This window comes from Mauremys mutica, chromosome 5, assembly GCF_020497125.1.
Source record: "Mauremys mutica isolate MM-2020 ecotype Southern chromosome 5, ASM2049712v1, whole genome shotgun sequence".
NCBI classification, from domain to species: Eukaryota; Metazoa; Chordata; order Testudines; family Geoemydidae; genus Mauremys; species Mauremys mutica.
Window position 1 is genome coordinate 143,734,529 of NC_059076.1, and position 18,311 is coordinate 143,752,839.

The 18,311-nt window shown below is 63.9% G+C and overlaps 1 protein-coding gene across 1 annotated transcript; it reads left to right on the top strand.

The window, feature by feature from the left end:
• Positions 1–3,500: 3,500 nt before the first annotated feature.
• LOC123371821 (interleukin-12 subunit beta-like) lies at positions 3,501–14,212 on the top strand. The gene is made up of 8 exons (XM_045019679.1): positions 3,501–3,546; positions 6,162–6,284; positions 7,268–7,343; positions 7,775–8,023; positions 8,876–8,975; positions 9,492–9,700; positions 10,530–10,678; positions 13,883–14,212. Exons 3-8 carry the CDS (start codon positions 7,268–7,270, stop codon positions 14,009–14,011), a joined length of 912 nt encoding a protein of 303 aa, XP_044875614.1. The 5' UTR covers positions 3,501–3,546; positions 6,162–6,284; the 3' UTR covers positions 14,012–14,212.
• Positions 14,213–18,311: the final 4,099 nt, after the last annotated feature.

The window sequence follows — 18,311 nt, forward strand, 5'->3', positions numbered from 1 at the left end:
TGGCACAGCCACTCTACAGTGGGGGGACAGGTTTGTGCCGCGCCAGCACTGCTGGGCCCCGACTCCTTCCCGTGGGCTCACAAAACAGACGCCAGCTCCGCTCCCCACAGGGCCCCAGCGGCCTGGGCACCGCATGAGGGACAGCCCTGGGGAGGACACCACAGGGGCAAGGGCTAAGCGCTGAATACTCGCAGTGAAGCCAGATCCTGAGCACAGCAACTTCCAGCTAGCACCCCGGGGTTCTGCCCCCCATGGCCCCACAGGCCTCCGGCCACACGCCCCGGGGTTCTGCTCCCCATGGCCCCACTGGGCCCTTAGCCACACGCCCTGGGGTTCTGCCCCCCATGGCCCCACTGGCCTCCGGCCACACGCCCCGGGGTTCTGCCCCCCATGGCCCCACAGGCCTCCGGCCACACGCCCCAGGGTTCTGCCCCCCATGGCCCCACAGGCCTCCGGCCACACGCCCCGGGGTTCTGCTCCCCATGGCCCCACTGGGCCCTTAGCCACGTGCCCTGGGGTTCTGCCCCCCATGGCCACACTGGCCCCTTGGCCACGTGCCCCGAGGTTCTGCCCCCCATGGCCACACTGGGCTCTTGGCCACACGCCCCGGGGTTCTGCCCCCCATGGTCCTGTGACGAAGTGGGATTGGTTTTAATGTTTCCTCTGAATACTGGGGGGTGCCTCAGTTTCTGGCCGACCCTCTGTCTCCTGGCAACTAATGGCCAGGCCCTTCCCCCCCTGCAAGGGGATGTTAAAGGTGTTGGAGACAGAGAGATCAGGGGACCTCCTGGCCCCGGAAAGAGACACAGGCCAGAGAGGAGGGGGCTGGAGGGGGGTTGGGAGTTTTTTGGAAGCTGGCTGGAAATGGAGGGGAGCCCGATGGGGCTCAGGCCTCCCAGCGGGGCGGTGGCCTCCCTGGGGCCCCAGATGGACCTAACTAAGGCGGGTCCTGCTGTCTGTACCGGCAAGCTCTGTGTTAGACCCTGTTCCTGTCATCGAATAAACCTCTGTGTTACTGGCTGGCTGAGAGTCACGTCTGACTGCGACGTGGGGGGGCAGGACCCTCTGGCTTCCCCAGGACCTGGCTTTGTGGGGAGCGGTTCCAGAGCATCGCCCGGGGACTCCGCGACAGGCCCCGCCGGGCCCTTGGCCACATGCCCTGGGGTTCTGCCTCCCCACCCCCGCCCATGGGCCCCACTGTCCAGACCGCTGCCCCAGGCACCCGCTCCAGCCACAAGTGCAGCTGGCCCACGATGATACCAGGTCTGTGTCCATGGAGGAGCTGATCCTGGCAAGCCGGTGGGATCACCAAGGGTGGGGGATTTGAAACAGGTGTGTGGGATGCTAATGGTACCAGAGCCATGGGTCTCAGCTGCCGCAGTGCCCCCTCCAGTCCAGTCCCACCCCGTCAGGGCTGCCCCAGCCTGGCGTGTGTCTGGGGGTGCTGTGAGGATCCCCCTCCCTCATGCCGCTGGCCATTGCAAGGTGCAGGGAGGCACCTCCCCCACCCCCATGTGCCTTTGGGGCACTGACAGCTGAAGCTGCTGCTGGCTGATTTAACAAAGCCCCATTGTGGGGCCCTTTCCCCAGCCCCTTTGCTCCCCCTCCCCGCCCCCATTATGCAGCAGGACAAGGGCAGCTGGGTCTCCAAGCCCCAGTAGCCAAGAGTGCCCCAGCCCCAAAGGCAGCGCTGCCCCCCACCCATGCAGCGGCCTCCCCTCCACTCGCAGCAGGGACTGCGATGCCAGTGCCCCTCCCCCGACCCATGGCAGCCCCCACCCCCCTCATGGCCTGGCTGGGGGATATGGCAGCTGGGGCCCCACCCGTTGGCATGGCCAGGACACTGCGCAGGGGACCCCTCTCCCCCAGCCTGCACCAGCTGCACTTGCCTGGTACCAGCAGCACCCCCCACCCCCGGCCTGGCGCAGGGGCCCGGCTCTGGCCTGAGGGCCAAGGCACAGGCAGCGCAGCCAGTGCCAGCCCCATTCAGAGTCCCTGGCCCCAGGGCTCCTGTGTGCTCCAGTGCTGGGCCCTGGGGGGGGTGAGCAGGGGGTCAGGTGGAGCAGCGGGGCCCGGATGGCAGCAGAGGCCCTGGCACTTGGCACTGATGGGAAGGTGCCACCTGCTGTGGGCTTGACAGGTGCCAGCTGGGCCGGTGGCTGGAGGGCCATGGCTGTGAGCTGGGAACGCCTCAATGCCAAGCGGCCTGGGGGTGACAGGAACAGCCTCCTGGTCTCCCAGGGGCTTGGCTGGCTGGTTCGGGTTCAGGGACGCAGGGTCTAGCTGAGCACCAGCACTGGAGCTGGGGAGGAATTTCCCCCAGCTCAGGCTGGCCGTGACCTTGGACAGTGTCACGGGTCCACAGGCCCGGGGCTCACACAGCTCGGGAACAACCCCTGGGGGAACCCCTCACTGCCAGGCCCCCAGGGTCACTCTCTCTCTGGGGGGCCCCTTGGCTTCCCCACCTCCTGGGGCTGAACCGCGGAGCCTTCAGCCCCCCGGCATCACCCTGTGAGCTCCCTGCAGCGAGGCCACCCGAGCCGGACCCCTGGGGGAGACCTGTACCCCAAAGGGAACACTGCACCCCCCACCTCCCCGATGGGCCGGGACGCTCGGCCGGCGGGTGACAGCGGGGGGCTGGAACGGCGTAGCCAGTCCTTGGACACCAGAGAGCAGAAAGTTACAGCCTGGGCCTGCGGGGTCAGCCCAGAGCCCCCTGACCCCTTTAGTCCCCGTCCAGGAGCGTCTCTCCTGCCTCCAGCTGCCCCCGCGGAACCACCCCACCTGCCCCCTCCTCAGCCCTTTGGCCTCCAGCTGCTCACACCCGGCTGGCCTCTGCGGTGGGGGGGGGGCATCCAGGGTTGTTAGGTGCCAGGTGCCAAATGGCTGGGCGATTGGAGTGGCCATTGTCTTCTGGGACTGTCCGTGGGCCTGGGGCCCAGCCAGGCGCCGTCACACCTGGATCTCTGCACAGAGTAAACACCCTTCTCCTCCCATCTAATTCCCCATGCACCACACAGGGGAAATTGAGGCATGCACAGAATCCATACATCATATTACAGAAAATTCCCCCCTGTCCCAAGGGGTTTGTCACCTTCCTCAGCAGCATGTGGGGGTGGGTCACCAGGCAGGATTAGCTGGGTGTAGCTCACTTTGTCATTTCCCTGTCACTGTGGGGGCTCAGGCCCCTCCGTCCCGCCTGTTCGCTGCCGGTGACACATACAGTCTAGTCCCCTGTGGGCTGTGCTATTTTAGTCCAGTTTCGATTTAGTGGGTGGGTGCTGGCAGGGGTGGGGCCTGTGATTTACAGGTCAGACTAGCTGACCTGGTAGCCCCTTCTGCCCTTAACTGCTAGGCCTGTCCCCGGAGTCTGGCTCACCACATAACGCCCGGTGAGTCTCCGAGGAAAGCCAGGGGCCCCCTGGGGATTACGAGCATTGTGACGTGTGCGCACTGAAGTGATGTGAGGCGTTATCTGTGCACACTGGAAACACGTCCTCAGTGGCTGCTTCAAGGCATCAGTCACCAGCGAAAGTGCCGCGGAAGGTCAGAAAAGTGAATCTGTCGGGATGCAAGTTAAGCCTTGCAAGCTAACGTGATGGATGCGTCTCCTACCAGCTCAGATGTTACCGGAGCGCTGTGAACTCAGCAGGCAGCCTGAAGCACAGCCCATTGTGGGTGAGGGCAGCAGGTTCCCCCCAAAGAGGGGATGGGCTCCTGGCATACGCACAGCCCTGGGGTTGGGGGACAGCTCCAGAGGGGCCTGCCCAGGTGTAGGTTAATTAACATCTGGAGCAGAGATCCCCCAAGATGCAGTGCTTCCCTGCGGTTCTCTGCTCTCCGTTCCGTATGCTAATGAGATGAATCCCTCTCCCACCTTTCATGCAGATGAGGCTTGGGGAGTTGTCTCTGTTCGCTGTTCCCTATGCTGATGGAGATGCCTTCATCCCTCAGGAGGGGTCTAGGTGTGGCTCCCACGCCCTTCACTGCTCTCTGCAAGTCTTTTCTCTGACCCCTTTTGGTTCAAGCGGCAGGTGGGGAGGGGTCTTTCGTGAGTCAGACAGGCTAGATACTGAGCCCTGGTTCCCCAAGAACACAGAGCTGACTGATATCACCCGGGACACCAGAGCCCCAGAGACAGGGCTGGGCTAAGACCAAATGCCCAAGGGGTCACCCCCTGCTCCAGCCTGGGGGTCAGGGCAGCCCAGGCTGCAGCCAAGATGGCCGACACGGGGGGGGTGCTGCCCTCGCTCCCTGGCAGACAAGGGGGAGGAGGCAGTGGCAGGACCCCAGCCCAGTTCCAAACCCACAGGCTTTGGGGGGGGGAGGGGAGGGGAACGGGCACAGGCCTCATGACGGTTCCTCATGTGTCCCCTGTGAGTGTGAGCGACCAGCCCGGCCTACGGGCAGACGGGACCTGGCTCCGCGCTGGGCACAGGACATTTAATTGAATAGCAACGGGGCTGTGAGCCCCGTTTAAGGACACAGCAGCTCCTGCCTGCTGGACCCTTCTAACCCTGTGGTTCTGGGATTCTAACTCTTGGAAGTGCCGGGCAGGAAGCTACCAAGGGGATGCGAAAGATGCTGTGGGACCTGTGGATAATGTTTGTGGGTTTGAACTTCCCCAGGTCACCGGTTAAAGTGACCCTGCTCAGTTCAGTCTGGAATGGGGAAGAAATGTGACAAAGTGGGAATATTCTGTAATATTGGGGAGGGGGGCTGTTTGTGCCTCAGTTTCCCCTAAGATGCATTGTTACTCAGGGGTGGGAAAGGCCTGTGTGCTCTCAGGGCAGGGTAAGACACATGGGTGTTGGTCTGGGTGTTGGTCTCCATGGCCTTGAAAAGACACCCATGAATCCAGTGGCTCAGACACTGACCCCTGGGATTTGGATCTCCCCACTCTGACGGCCGGGGGGAGGTGTGGGGCGGGGCTCAGAGCTGCTGCTGGCAGGAGTCGGGGCTCTCACCTGGACTCTGACACAGCAGGTCAGACAAGGGACAGACAGAGTCTGCTGCAGGCAGGGGCGATTGAGATAATGTTAGCGAAAGCTTTCGAACTCCCAGGCTAGCTAAGCTCTGGACCAGGCGGCCGAGGGAGGTGGTGGGATCCTGTCATCAGAGGTTTTAAGAGCAGGTTGGACAAACCCGTCAGGGCTGGTCTAGGGTCACTGGGTGCTGTCCCCGGGCAGGACAGGAACTGGATGACCTCCCAGCCCCACATTTCTGTGTATATCCCCCACCCCCGGAGACAGGAGAGCCCTGTGCGGAAAGCTGCTGGTGCCACCAGCCCTCTCTCTGCTCCGTGGCTTCGCTGCATTGGCTGACAATGCTCCACGGACTAGCGGACAGCAAGGCAGGTGAATCGACTTCCCTGGTCTGCCTCAAAACCTGTTTGTCAGCCTGCCCGGGTTCAGACTAACACGTGTTTCCCTCTCCACCAGCCGTGTGCAGCCTCCCCCGGGAGCGTGGGGAGCGGCCTGAGCCTGGCTTTCCCGCCGTGCCCCAGGAGCAGGTGCTCTCAGAGCAGTGGGCCCTTTGCCAGCTGGTACCAATGGCCTTGGTGTCAGGCTCCCCTCGTCTCCACGGCCACGGCCTGTCTCACCTCCCAGACACCACTGGGCCGACTCCGCCCGCGCCTGCCAGCGGGACAGCAGACACTGGGCACTTGCCGCAGTTCCCACCTTTGCACTTTCTGCCCCGCTGCCCCTTAAACTCCGCAAGGCCACCTCAACGGCTCCCTCCAGCTCCCTCTGCCGCCAGGCCTACAATAACCCCCCAGCCGCCCCGAGACCATTCCCGTCTCCCTGCCCCTTGTGCTCCGCCACCTGTCTGCTGTACCCCGGCTCCCTCAGCTCCCACGCGGCCTGGGAGCTCCTGGGGCAGCCGCAAATCGAGCCATGCCAGGGCTCCAGGTGAGCGTGACTGATGGGGGGTGAAAACCAGGACTTGCTGTGGGGCCAGGCCCCTCGCTCTGCAGGAGCAATGGGGGGACCCTGTAGCTCTCGCTGTGGGGCTGGGCCCCTCGCCTCGGGGGATGGGGGGCCCTGTAGCTCTCGCTGGTTTTGGCCGCAGTCCAGTGTGGCTTCTCCAGCTTTCTCTCTTCTTAGAATTGCATCTGCCAGCTCTGTGGTTTCTCTGGCTTCTCCTTTCTGTGCCGTCAGGGGCTCCCCTACAGGGCCGGGGGCGAATATATACGGGCCGCACACAGCACACCCCAGCCCTGCCTCTGCCACAGCACCAGCCTGCCCAGCCCTGTGAGCAGCAGAGAGCACCGACCCGCCAAGGTAAGGCTGGATGTGACGGGTGGGGGGTGGGGGGGCAGCAGGCAGCCTGCCCAGGGGCCCAGCACTCCTGAGGGCAGGACAGGGCACAGCTGGCTGACCCAGGGAGCCAGCTGTGGACTCCTCTCCAGGGGAAGGGCTGGGAGTGACAGCCCAGGGAGGCCCTAGGGAGTGCGCTGCCTTCTCTGGTGCTGGGGTCCATAGAGTTTGGGGCTGCCGAGGAAACAGCTGCCATGGCCCACTGCAGGCTCCGGGGGGAGAGTCTGGCCTGACCCTTTCATGCTCCCTGATCCATGGGGCTCTCTACCCCTCCCGCAGTGCTGGGCCCCCACTCCATGCACCTCCTCCCAGCGCCGGCTTTAGGACGTGCGGGACCCGATTCAAAAGAGCTGCCGCTGAAATGCCTCCGAAGACGGCAGCAATTCGGCGGCAGCTCAACCGGTCGCTGCTGTTTCTGGCGGCACTTTGGCGGAGGGTGCGGGGCCCGATCCCCGGCAATCAGGGGAACCGCCCTAAAGCCGGCCCTGCCTCCTCCCACCTGCCCAGGCCCATCACTTCATCCTCTCCAATAGTGCAGCCCACGGCCTTCTCTCTGCCGGCCCCAGCCCCTGGCTGCACAGACCCCAACTCCCACCCCAGAGAGCGGGGCCCCCACCATGCCAGGCACAGCACAGCCCCGTGCCCCGGGATCAGGGCCCCGTTGCACTGGGTGTGGCACAGACAGACAGAGACAGTCCTGGCTACACAGACTAAGGGCCCTGGCTCCTCGTGGCCCTGGCTGCGTATTCCCTGGCTCCTGCGGAGGGGGTCCCCCAGGACTCCCCAGGGCCCCCTGCCTATTGCTGGGAGCCCCGCAGGCAGGGGCTGAGTGCTCAGGCCTTGGGGCTAGGCTCAGGGTGCTGGGACTCTGTGGCCGGGCCGCTGGGATGTGGAGCTCCGTGCGGGTGCCCCTGCAGCTCACTAACTCTGCCCCTCTGGCCCCACAGATGCTGATGCTGGTAGCCCTAGTCCAGGTGCTGTGTGTGGTCCCTGCTGCAGCCCTGACCGGCTTCCCCAGCAAATGTGAGTCACACCCTGTGGAGGAGGAGGGGGAAGGAGACTGTGTGTGGGCATCAGCACACCTGGCCCCTGCGGCGGGGCGGGGGGAGGCGCAGGGCCCTGGGGGGGAGGGGAGGGGGACACAGGACATGCCTGGCCCCTGTGGTGGGGCGGGGGGGGCACAGGGCCCTGGGGGGGTAGGGGAGGGGGGCGCAGGGCCCTGGGGGGGAGGGGAGGGGGACACAGGACGTGCCTGGCCCCTGCGGCGGGGTGGGGGGGGGCACAGGGCCCTGGGGGGGGAGGGGCGGGGGGAGGCACAGGGCCCTGGGGGGGAGGGGTACATCTGGTCCCCTGGGGGGGCACAGGCACACCCTGCCCAGGGAGGGCGTGGGGGGCTGTTGCAGGCCTTGTGTCCCCAGGCGCTGGCACTGACGCTGCGGGTCCCTTCTCCCCAGTTCTAGTCGGGGAGGTGAATGGGCAGGTGGTGGTGACGTGCGACACCCCCCAGGAGCACGTGTCCTGGCAGCAGAACGGGGAGCCCGAGATCATGGCTGAGCACTACGTCGCGGGCCGCACCCTCACGCTCGAGGGCCTGGACCAGCCGGCCGCCGGCAACTACAGCTGCTGGCAGGGCCCTCGCCTGCTGGACTCCACCTACGTGGTGGTCAGTGACCCGGAGTACCCCCTGCTGCAGGGCTCCCCAGGTGCCTGCCCGGGGGGGGGGGACAGGAACTCCAGCTCCCCTGGGGCTCCGCACCCCCAGAGCTGTCTGCTACCAGGGCGCAGAGCGGGGGGGGGGGGCGGTGAGCGCGGGGGGAGTGCCCGGGGGGTTCAGGCTGTCGGGGGTGGGGGTCACCAGTCGGGGGGCGGGGGGAGCGCCCGGGGGGGTCAGGCTGTCGGGGGCTGGCCGAGCCCCCCGGGGGGTCGGGGTTTCGGGCGTGGGGGTCAACAGACGGGGGGCGGGGGGAGCGCCCGGGGGGGTCAGGCTGTCGGGGGCGGGGGGCTGCAGTCGGGGGGCGGGGGGAGCGCCCGGGCGTCAGGCTGAGGGGGCGGGGGGGGGCTGCAGTCGGGGGGCGGGGGGAGCGCCCGGGGGGGTCAGGCTGTCGGGGGGGGGGGGCTGCAGTCGGGGGGCGGGGGGAGCGCCCGGGGGTCAGGCTGAGGGGGCGGGGGGCTGCAGTCGGGGGGCGGGGGGAGCGCCCGGGGGGGTCAGGCTGGCGGGGGCGGGGGGCACCAGTCGGGGGGCGGGGGGAGCGCCCGGGGGTCAGGCTGTCGGGGGCGGGGGGGCTGCATTCGGGGGGCGGGGGGAGCGCCCGGGGGGGTCAGGCTAGCGGGGGCGGGGGGCACCAGGCGGGGGGCGGGGGGAGCGCCCGGGGGGTCAGGCTGAGGGGGCGGGGGGGCTGCAGTCGGGGGGCGGGGGGAGCGCCCGGGGGGGTCAGGCTGTCGGGGGCGGGGGGCTGCAGTCGGGGGGCGGGGGGAGCGCCCGGGGGGTCAGGCTGTCGGGGGCGGGGGGGCTGCAGTCGGGGGCTCCGGGCGATGCTGACCCATCCCGCCCCCAGGCCGCGCCGTGACCTGCCAGGCGGAGTCCTACCGCGGCGAGCTGAGCTGCTCCTGGACCGCGCTGCGCCCCGCCGCCTTCCGCGCCCGCCTCTCCCGCAGGTGAGTGCCCCCCACCCCGGCCCTACGCCCCTCCCTCCCCCTCTGCCCCCCCGCCCCGGCCCCGCCCCGCCCCCACTGCCCCACTGCCCCCCCGGCCCTACCCCCCCGCTGTGCCCCCCGGCCCGGCCCCGCCCTGCCCCACTGCCCCCCCGCCCCTACTCCCCGCCCCACTGCCCCCCCGCTCTGCCCCTCCCTTCCCCCACTGCCCCCCCGGCCTACCCCCCGCCCCACTGCCCCGCCCCGCCCCACTGCCCCCTGCGGTGCCCCTCCCCTCCCCCACTGCCCCTCCGCCTCCCGCTCTGCCCCTCCCTTCCCCCACTGCCCCCCCGGCCCTACCCACTGCCCCGCCACGCCCCACTGCCCCCCCGCTCTGCCCCTCCCCTCCCCTCCCCTCCCCCACTGCCCCCCCGGCCCTCGGCTGTGCCCCGCTGCCCCCCCGGCCCTACCCCCCCGCTGTGCCCCCCGGGCGGACCCCCTGCCCCGCGCCCCGCCTGACCGGCTCGTGCTCTGCCGCAGCCCCGGCGGCGCCCCCGGGGCCTGGGTCTACGTGGGCGGAGGCGCCGCCCTGCAGGGCCCGGACCGGCCCCAGCCCTTCACGGTGACCCTGGCGGACGGGACCTTCTGCCCCTTCGCGGAGGAGCCGAGGCCGCTGGAGCTGGCGCTGGAGGGAATCTCGGCTGAGAGCTTCGTGAACATCACCCGCCGCCTCTTCCTCCGGGACATCGGTGTGTCTCGCGTGGGGACCGGGCCCCTCACTGCCCCAGAGCCCCCCCGCGTGGGGACCGGGCCCCCGAGAGCCCCCCCTTGCGTGGGGACCGGGCCCCTCACTGCCCCAGAGCCCCCCCGCGTGGGGACCGGGCCCCCGAGAGCCCCCCCTTGCGTGGGGACCGGGCCCCCGAGAGCCCCCCCTTGCGTGGGGACCGGGCCCCCTACTGCCCCAGAGCCCCCCCGCGTGGGTACTGGGCCCCCGAGAGCCCCCCCTTGCGTGGGTACTGGGCCCCCTACTGCCCCAGAGCCCCCCCCCACGTGGGTACCAGGACCCACGTCCTTCCCTGCATGGCTTCGGGACCATTCCATCCTCGCCATATAGGCCCCCCCATGGCTACTGGAGCCATCTCCCCCCACCCCATAGCCCATCCATGGCCACCAGGACAGTCACACCTTGCCATGGCCATAGGGACAGGACAGTCACTCCCCACCTAGGGCTAGAGGGTCTCCCATGGGTTCATGGATTGTCATCCCCCCCTCCCCCCCGCATTCACTGGTGCATGGACTGTCTCTGTCCCCAGCCATGCCCCACAGATCCTTCCTGTAGGTACAGAGATTGTGCCCCCACCCCATCCTGCCCCATAGCGCCCCTCTCCTGGGCCTGGGCCTGGGCCCTGCACTTCCTGCCCTGGGTCTGTTCCAGCTCCCTGTGCCCAGGGCTGGGGTTAGGCAGCCTTGGGGTGATGGGGCCCTGCCCCAGAGGCCAAGGGGAAAGTGGTGGGGCTCCCCTTGCCCATCTGTCTGATCCCACCCCCCCATGACTAACTAAACTCTCTGTGCCCACAGTGAGGCCCGGCCCCCCGCAAGATGTGACTGCACAGAGCAAGGGCGGGCGCCTGCACCTCTCCTGGGCCCCCCCTGCCTCCTGGTCCAGCCCATACTCCTACTTCCTCCTGCGCTACCAGCTGGAGTACAAGCAGAGGGACGGCACCACGGTAACTGTCCCCCCACCTGTCACCTGTCCTGCCTGGGCTTGTGTCACCCCTTCTCTGCCTGTCACCACAGTAACACAGCACCATGGTAACAAGCCACACCCCTCTCGTTCCCCCCCCCCCCCCGTAACTCCCCCTGCTTGTATCACCCTCTGTCTGCCTGTCGCCCATGCAATACACAGATTCTAAGGCTAGAAGAAAGCACTGTCATCGTCAGTCTGACCTCCTGTGTCATTCCTGAGTTCATTCCTGTCTGAGCAAGAGCAGATCGGTTAGAAAAACATTCAGTTTCCATTTAAAAATCATCAGCGATGGAGACTCCAGCACAGCCTTTGGGAAGAGGTTCCCATGGCTAATGTCCTGAAAATCAGGCACGAACTTTCCACACTCTGAATTTGTCTAGCTTCAACCTCCAACCCTTGGACCGGGTTAGACCTTTCTGAGCCGAGCCCCTTATTAAATACTTGCTCCCGGGGTCAAGTCACCACCGAACCTTCTCTTTGTTCAGCGAAATAGACTGAGCTCCTGGAGTCTGTCACTATCCGGCAGGTTTTCTAGCCCTCTGATCATTCTCCTGGCTCTTCTCTGACCCTTCTCCAATGTATCCACATCCTTCTTGAATTGTGGGCACCGGGCAACCACCCCAGTGCCAAATCCAAGGGAAAGTCACCTCTCTGCTGCTCAGTGTTCCCCTGTTCATGCAGCCCAGTGTGGCATTAGCTCTTTTGGCCACAGCATTGCACGGGGAGCTCCTGTTCAGCTGATTATCCACCATGACCCCCTCGCGCCTGTCAGAGTCCCTGTTTCCCCACCTGTGAGAATGGCTGACACTCTGTGTTCCCAGATAGGACTTCACATTCGGTCGTATTGACGTGCACATTGTTTGGCTTGTGCCCAGCTTCCCAAGCAGTCCAGATCGCTCTGTCAGTGCCCTGTCCTCTTCGTTATTTCCCACTCCCCCCTCTTCGCGCCATCTGCAACCTTTATCAGCAGCGACTTCGTGTTTTCTTCTAGGTCACTGATAAAAGTGTTAAATAGGGTAAGGCCACTGTGGGCCCACTAGAAACACACCCGCTTGATGATAAGAGGGAAGGTCTCTCATGGATTAGTAAGTGGTTAAAAGACAGGAAACAAAGGGTAGGAATCAATGGTCAGTTTTCAGAATGGAGAGAGGTAAATAGTGGTGTCCCTGGGGTCTGTACTGGGCCCAGTCCTATTCAACATATTCATAAATGACCTGGAAAAAGGGGTAAACAGTGAGGTGGCAAAATTTGCAGAGGATACAAAACTACTCAAGATAGTTAAATCCGAAGCTGACTGCAAATTGTTACCAAGGGATTTCACAAAACTGGGTGACTGGGAACAAAGTGGCCAATGAAATTCATTGTTGACAAATGCCAAGTAATGCACATTGGAAAGCATAATCCTGACTATGCATGCAAAATATCATAATATAATACAATGTACTAACATAAATCCATGGCACTCCCACACCTTGAATACTGTGTGCAGTTCTGGTTGCTCCTCTCAAAAAGGGTATTTTGGAATTGGAAAAAGTACAAAGAAGGGCAACAAAAATGCTGAGGGGTCTGGAACAGCTTCCATATGAGGAGAGCTTAAAAAGACTGGGAATTTTCAGCTTGGAAAAGGGATGACTGGGGGTGGGGAACGATGGAGATTTAGAAAATTGTGAATGGTGTGAAGACGGTGAATAAGGAAATGTTATTTACCTCTTCACATAACACAAGAACCAGGGGTCACCCAATGAAATTAATAAGCAGCAGCTTTAAAATAAATATAAGCACACTGTTAACCTGTGGAACTTGCTGCCAGGAGATGTTGTGAAGGCCAAAAGTATAACTGAGTTCAAAAAAGAATTAGATAAGTTCATGCAGGATGGGTCCATCAGTGGCCTTTAGCCAAGATGGTCAGTGACACAGCCCCATGCTCTGGGTGTCCCTAAACCTTTGACTGCCAGAAGCTGGGACTGGATGTCAGAGGATGGATCATTTGATAATTACCCTATTCGGTTCATTCCCTCTGAAGCATCTGACACTGGCTATTGTCGGAAGACAGGATACTGGGCTAGATCGACATTGGTCTGACCCAGGACATGTCTACACTACCACTTATGTCGATAAAACTTATGTTGCTCGGGGTGTGGGTCATTCTGTTTACCCTTTTTAAAGATTGGCACAACATTAGCTTTCTTGGAACTTCCCTAGTGTTCCAAGAGTTATTGAAAAATCAGCATGAATGGTCTAGCGTGGGTCTTTGCCAACTCTTTTCAAACGCTTGGATTCAAGTTCTCTGGAGTTGCTGATTTAAAAATATCTAACTTTAGCAGCTGCTTTTTAATGTTCTCCTTAGTGATTGTTGGAATGGAAAGAGTGTTATCATATGAGATGAATATGCCATCTGGCTTCTTCCCAAGTAACAAACAAATATTTATTAACACTTCTGCCTTTTGTACATTATTATTGATAATTCTAACATTTCTGTCTAGTAAAGGACAAAAATCATTGTTAGTATTCCTTTTGTTCCTAATATACTTTTAAAAATGTCTTCCTTGTGTCCCTTTGCTTCCCTTATCAATTTTCTACAGTTCCTAGCTTCTGATTTATATTCATTATTATCAGCTTACCCTTTCTTCCATGTATTATTTATTTTATGTTAAGAGCTGTTTTTATTTCCCCGCTTTCTAACCAGTGTAGCCTTCTTCCTGGCTTTTTGGGCATCTACTAACATGTTCTTGAACAGTTCCCAATTATCAGTCACATTTTCTGTTTTTAATTGTCTCTCCCAACTGATTTGGCTTATGATTGTTTTCAGCTTGGCCCTTTTAAAGAGCCGAGTATGAATGTTACTGTTTGGACTTGATTTTGCGTGTGCATCACAAATGTGATCAAGTCATGGTCACTTGAAATGAAGCTCAGGATCCCCATGTTGCTACAGTGCTGTTTGAATCAGGAAGTTGGCGTCTGTCACTTTCAGATGTGCTCCCCTCCCCCCTGCCAGGATCACTCATGGCTCCCTGTCCAAACCCCAGCCCAGAGCAGCAGCCACCTTTTCCGAGGGCAGCCTGGCTTCAGGCCCAAATGCTGAGAACCACAGACCTCCTCTCCCCTCCCCTGCCTGTGTCACCTCTCCCCGCTGCCCTGCTGAGGTCACGGCAAGCCCCCCTCTCACTATTTCTCTGTATTTCAGGGCTCCCTCCAGCTGGAGGGGGTGACGGAGACGAGCGTCGAGGGGGATGTGCGGTGGGTGCAGATCCGCTGCCAGGACCCCTTGGTCAACTCCACCTGGAGCCCCTGGACCACCTGGCAGAAGGTGTGACGGGGCTTGTCAGAGCTGGGCCTGCAGCCCCCTTACCCTCAGCCCATCCTCCCATCTGCTGTATTTAACCCAGCCCCTGCTGCCCCCATCTAACCCTAACACTGGCCGGACAACTCCGTCCAGGGGTCTAGGATTCGGGGCTGCCCACCCCAGAGCTCTGTCCCATCTTGATCCCCCAGCCATCACCCCCCCCCCCCATGCGGCTGGGATCTGCTCTCTGGAGCACCTACAATAAACAACAGCTGGTGCCCTGGACTCGGTGTTGTCTCTGGTTCAAGGGCGGAGGGATGGGCCAGGCTATGGTGTGCGGGGCAGCTCATGGGGGGAGGTCTGTGGGTCGCGTGGGGATGGAATGGGAATGGCCCCGTGGAAACTGGCTGTTCCCTGCAGAGGCAGTTCCTGGGTCTGCCCCAGGCCAGACCCTGTGCCCCAGTGAATCAGTCCCTCCAGCCAGGCAGGTGTCCCACTTCCCCCAGGGGCCCTGGAGAGCCTGGTTGTGTGTGAAGTCCCTACAGCCCCCAGTCCCCTTGTGGGGAGACGTGTACCCCAAAGGAGCACAGCACCCCACCTCCGCGATGGGCCGGGACGCTCGGCCAGCGGGTGACAGCGGGGGGCTGGAACGGCGTAGCCAGTCCTTGGACACCAGAGAGCAGAAAGTTACAGCCTGGGCCTGCGGGGTCAGCCCAGAGCCCCCTGACCCCTTTAGTCCCCGTCCAGGAGCGTCTCTCCTGCCTCCAGCCACCCCCGCGGAACCACCCCACCTGCCCCCTCCTCAGCCCTTTGGCCTCCAGCTGCTCACACCTGGACAGCCTCCTAAGGAGTGGGGCTCATCCTGGGTCGTTTGATGCCAGGTCCCAAATGTCTGGGCAAGCGGAGTGGCCGTTGGCTTTCTGGATTCTCCATGGGCACAGGGCTAGGTGTCCGTCACATCTGGATCGCTGGTAACAACCTTTTCCCACCACCTCGTTAACCATGCACTGCATGGGGAAACCGAGGCGCACACATATTCATACAAAATATTACAAAAAATTCCCATTCCATCACATCCCCCAGTGCACTATATCCCAGCAGGGGCAGTTTGTCACACACCCACCCCATGTGGTATATCTCAGCCAGTGCAGGTCGGATCCCAGTGGGGGCAGATCACACACCCCCTCCCCCCACCGTGGTATATCCCTGCAGGGGCAGGTCACACCCCCCTTCCCATGTGGTATATCTCAGCCAGTGCAGGTCACACCCCTGTGTGGTATATCCCAGCAGGGGCAAGTCACACCCCTCCTTCCCCCCCCCCCGTGGTATATCCCAGTGGGGGCAGGTCACCCCCCCCTTCCCATGTGGTATATCTCAGCCAGTGCAGGTCACACCCCTGTGTGGTATATCCCAGCAGGGGCAAGTCACACCCCTCCTCCCCCCGTGGTATATCCCAGTGGGGACAGGTCACCCCCCCTTCCCATGTGGTATATCTCAGCCAGTGCAGGTCGGATCCCAGCGGGGGCAGATCACACACACCCTCCCCCCCCCCCGTGGTATATCCCTGCAGGGGCAGGTCACACCCCTCCCCCACCCGTGGTATATCCCAGTGGGGGCAGGTCACCCCCCCTTCCCATGTGGTATATCTCAGCCAGTGCAGGTTGGATCCCAGCGGGGGCAGATCACACACACCCACCCTCCCCCCCCCCGTGGTATATCCCTGCAGGGGCAGGTCACACCCCTCCCCCCCCCGTGGTATATCCCAGTGGGGGCAGGTCACCCCCCCTTCCCATGTGGTATATCTCAGCCAGTGCAGGTCGGATCCCAGCGGGGGCAGATCACACACCCCCTCCCCCCGCCCTGCAGGAGAGGCTGGGCTGGCTCCTGGCTCTGTGGGAGGCAGCTCCGGGGTATCCCTGCAGGGGCAGGTCACACCCCCCTTCCCATGTGGTATATCTCAGCCAGTGCAGGTCACACCCCTGTGTGGTATATCCCAGCAGGGGCAAGTCACACCCCTCCTCTCCCCCCCCCCGTGGTATATCCCAGTGGGGGCAGGTCACCCCCCCCTTCCCATGTGGTATATCTCAGCCAGTGCAGGTCACACCCCTGTGTGGTATATCCCAGCAGGGGCAGGTCACACCCCTCCCCCCCCGTGGTATATCCCAGTGGGGGCAGGTCACCCCCCCCTTCCCATGTGGTATATCTCAGCCAGTGCAGGTCACACCCTGTGTGGTATATCCCAGCAGGGGCAGGTCACACCCCTCCCCCACCTGTGGTATATCCCAGTTGGGGCAGGTCACCCCCCCCCTTCCCATGTGGTATATCTCAGCCAGTGCAGGTCGGATCCCAGCGGGGGCAGATCACACACCCCCTCCCCCCCCCGTGGTATATCCCAGTGGGGGCAGGTCACCCCCCCTTCCCATGTGGTATATCTCAGCCAGAGCAGGTCGGATCCCAGCGGGGGCAGATCACACACCCCCTCCCCCCCGTGGTATATCCCAGTGGGGGCAGGTCACCCCCCCCCTTCCCATGTGGTATATCTCAGCCAGTGCAGGTCACACCCTGTGTGGTATATCCCAGCAGGGGCAGGTCACACCCCTCCCCCACCTGTGGTATATCCCAGTGGGGGCAGGTCACCCCCCCTTCCCATGTGGTATATCTCAGCCAGTGCAGGTCGGATCCCAGCGGGGGCAGATCACACACACCCTCCCCCCCCCGTGGTATATCCCTGCAGGGGCAGGTCACACCCCTCCCCCACCCGTGGTATATCCCAGTGGGGGCAGGTCACCCCCCCCTTCCCATATGGTACATCTCAGCCAGTGCAGGTCGGATCCCAGCGGGGGCAGATCACACACCCCCTCCCCCCCCGTGGTATATCCCTGCAGGGGCAGGTCACACCCCATATTGCCCCCTCTCCCCCCAGGTGACGGCTGCAGAGCAGATGGTGTACAGCTCCCGCGCGCTCACCCTGCTCTTCCTGCCCGTGCAGCCGGGCAGCGTCCACCCCAGGGGCCAGCTGGCTGCCGTGTCATCTCCTGCGCCCACCAGCACCTCGTCCTCTCCCAGCACAAGCGCTTCTGGGTGCTGGTGGGTGAGATGGGCCCCAGGCCCTGCCCTGCCCTACACCAGCCTGCTGCCCACGGGCCCTGGCACAGGTGTGCCATGGGAACGCCTCCATGCTCAGCATCACCTGGGGGTGAGGGGGACGCCCAGCTCGCCCCAGCCTGGGGTGGGTGCCACAGCAGGGCCCCTGCCCAGGCCTGGATGGGCACCATGGCTGGTGCTGGTGCTGCAGACTGAGGTGAGAGCTCGGGGGGGGGGGGGGAGCGTGCAGCTTCCACAGGGCATGGACCCGCCTCACCTGGGGGGTCCTACCCCCAGCCAGAGGGAGGGGCTGGCCATGAAGAGACCCCTGGAGCTGGTGGGAGGGGAGTGGCCTTCTAGCACTGAACTAGCCGCAGCCTGGGGCAAGGGCGCTTCCCCCTAGCCTGTCTCTGGGGCTAGGCCCTGCACTTGGCCCCACAGCAGACAGGCTAGAACGCACCTTTCTGCAGGAGTCTCATAGGGGGCACTGCAGGGAGCGGGGCAGGAGCCCTGGCTGGGGGGGAGCTCACGGCTACTCCAGCCCAGGCCTCTCCCAGCAGGGGGTCACTGGGGAGAGTGGGGCAGGAGCCCTGGCTGGGGGGAGCTCCCAGCAGGGGCGCTGTGGGGAGCGGGGCAGGAGCCCTGGCTGGGAGGAGTTCCCGGCTACTCTAGCCCAGTCTCTCCCAGCAGGGGGCGCTGTTGGGGGGAAGGAGCCCCGGCTGTGGGGGGAGCTCCCAGCAGGGGGCGCTGTGGGGGAGTGGGGCAGGCTCCCTGGCTGGGGGGGGAGCTCCCAGCAGGGGCGCAGTGGGGAGCGGGGCAGGCTCCCCAGCTGTGGGGGGAGCTCCCAGCCGGGGGCGCTGTGGGGGAGTGGGGCAGGCTCCCCGGCTGTGGGGGGAGCTCCCAGCAGGGGGCGCTGTGGGGGAGTGGGGCAGGAGCCCTGGCTGGGGGGAGCTCCCAGCAGGGGGCGCTGGGGGGGGGTGGGGCAGGCTCCCCGGCTGTGGGGGGAGCTCCCAGCAGGGGGCGCTGTGGGGGAGTGGGGCAGGCTCCCCGGCTGTGGGGGGAGCTCCCAGCAGGGGGCGCTGTGGGGGAGTGGGGCAGGCTCCCCGGCTGTGGGGGGAGTTCCCAGCAGGGGGCGCTGTGGGGGAGTGGGGCAGGCTCCCCGGCTGTGGGGGGAGCTCCCAGCAGGGGGCGCTGTGGGGGAGTGGGGCAGGCTCCCTGGCTGTGGGGGGAGCTCCCAGCAGGGGCG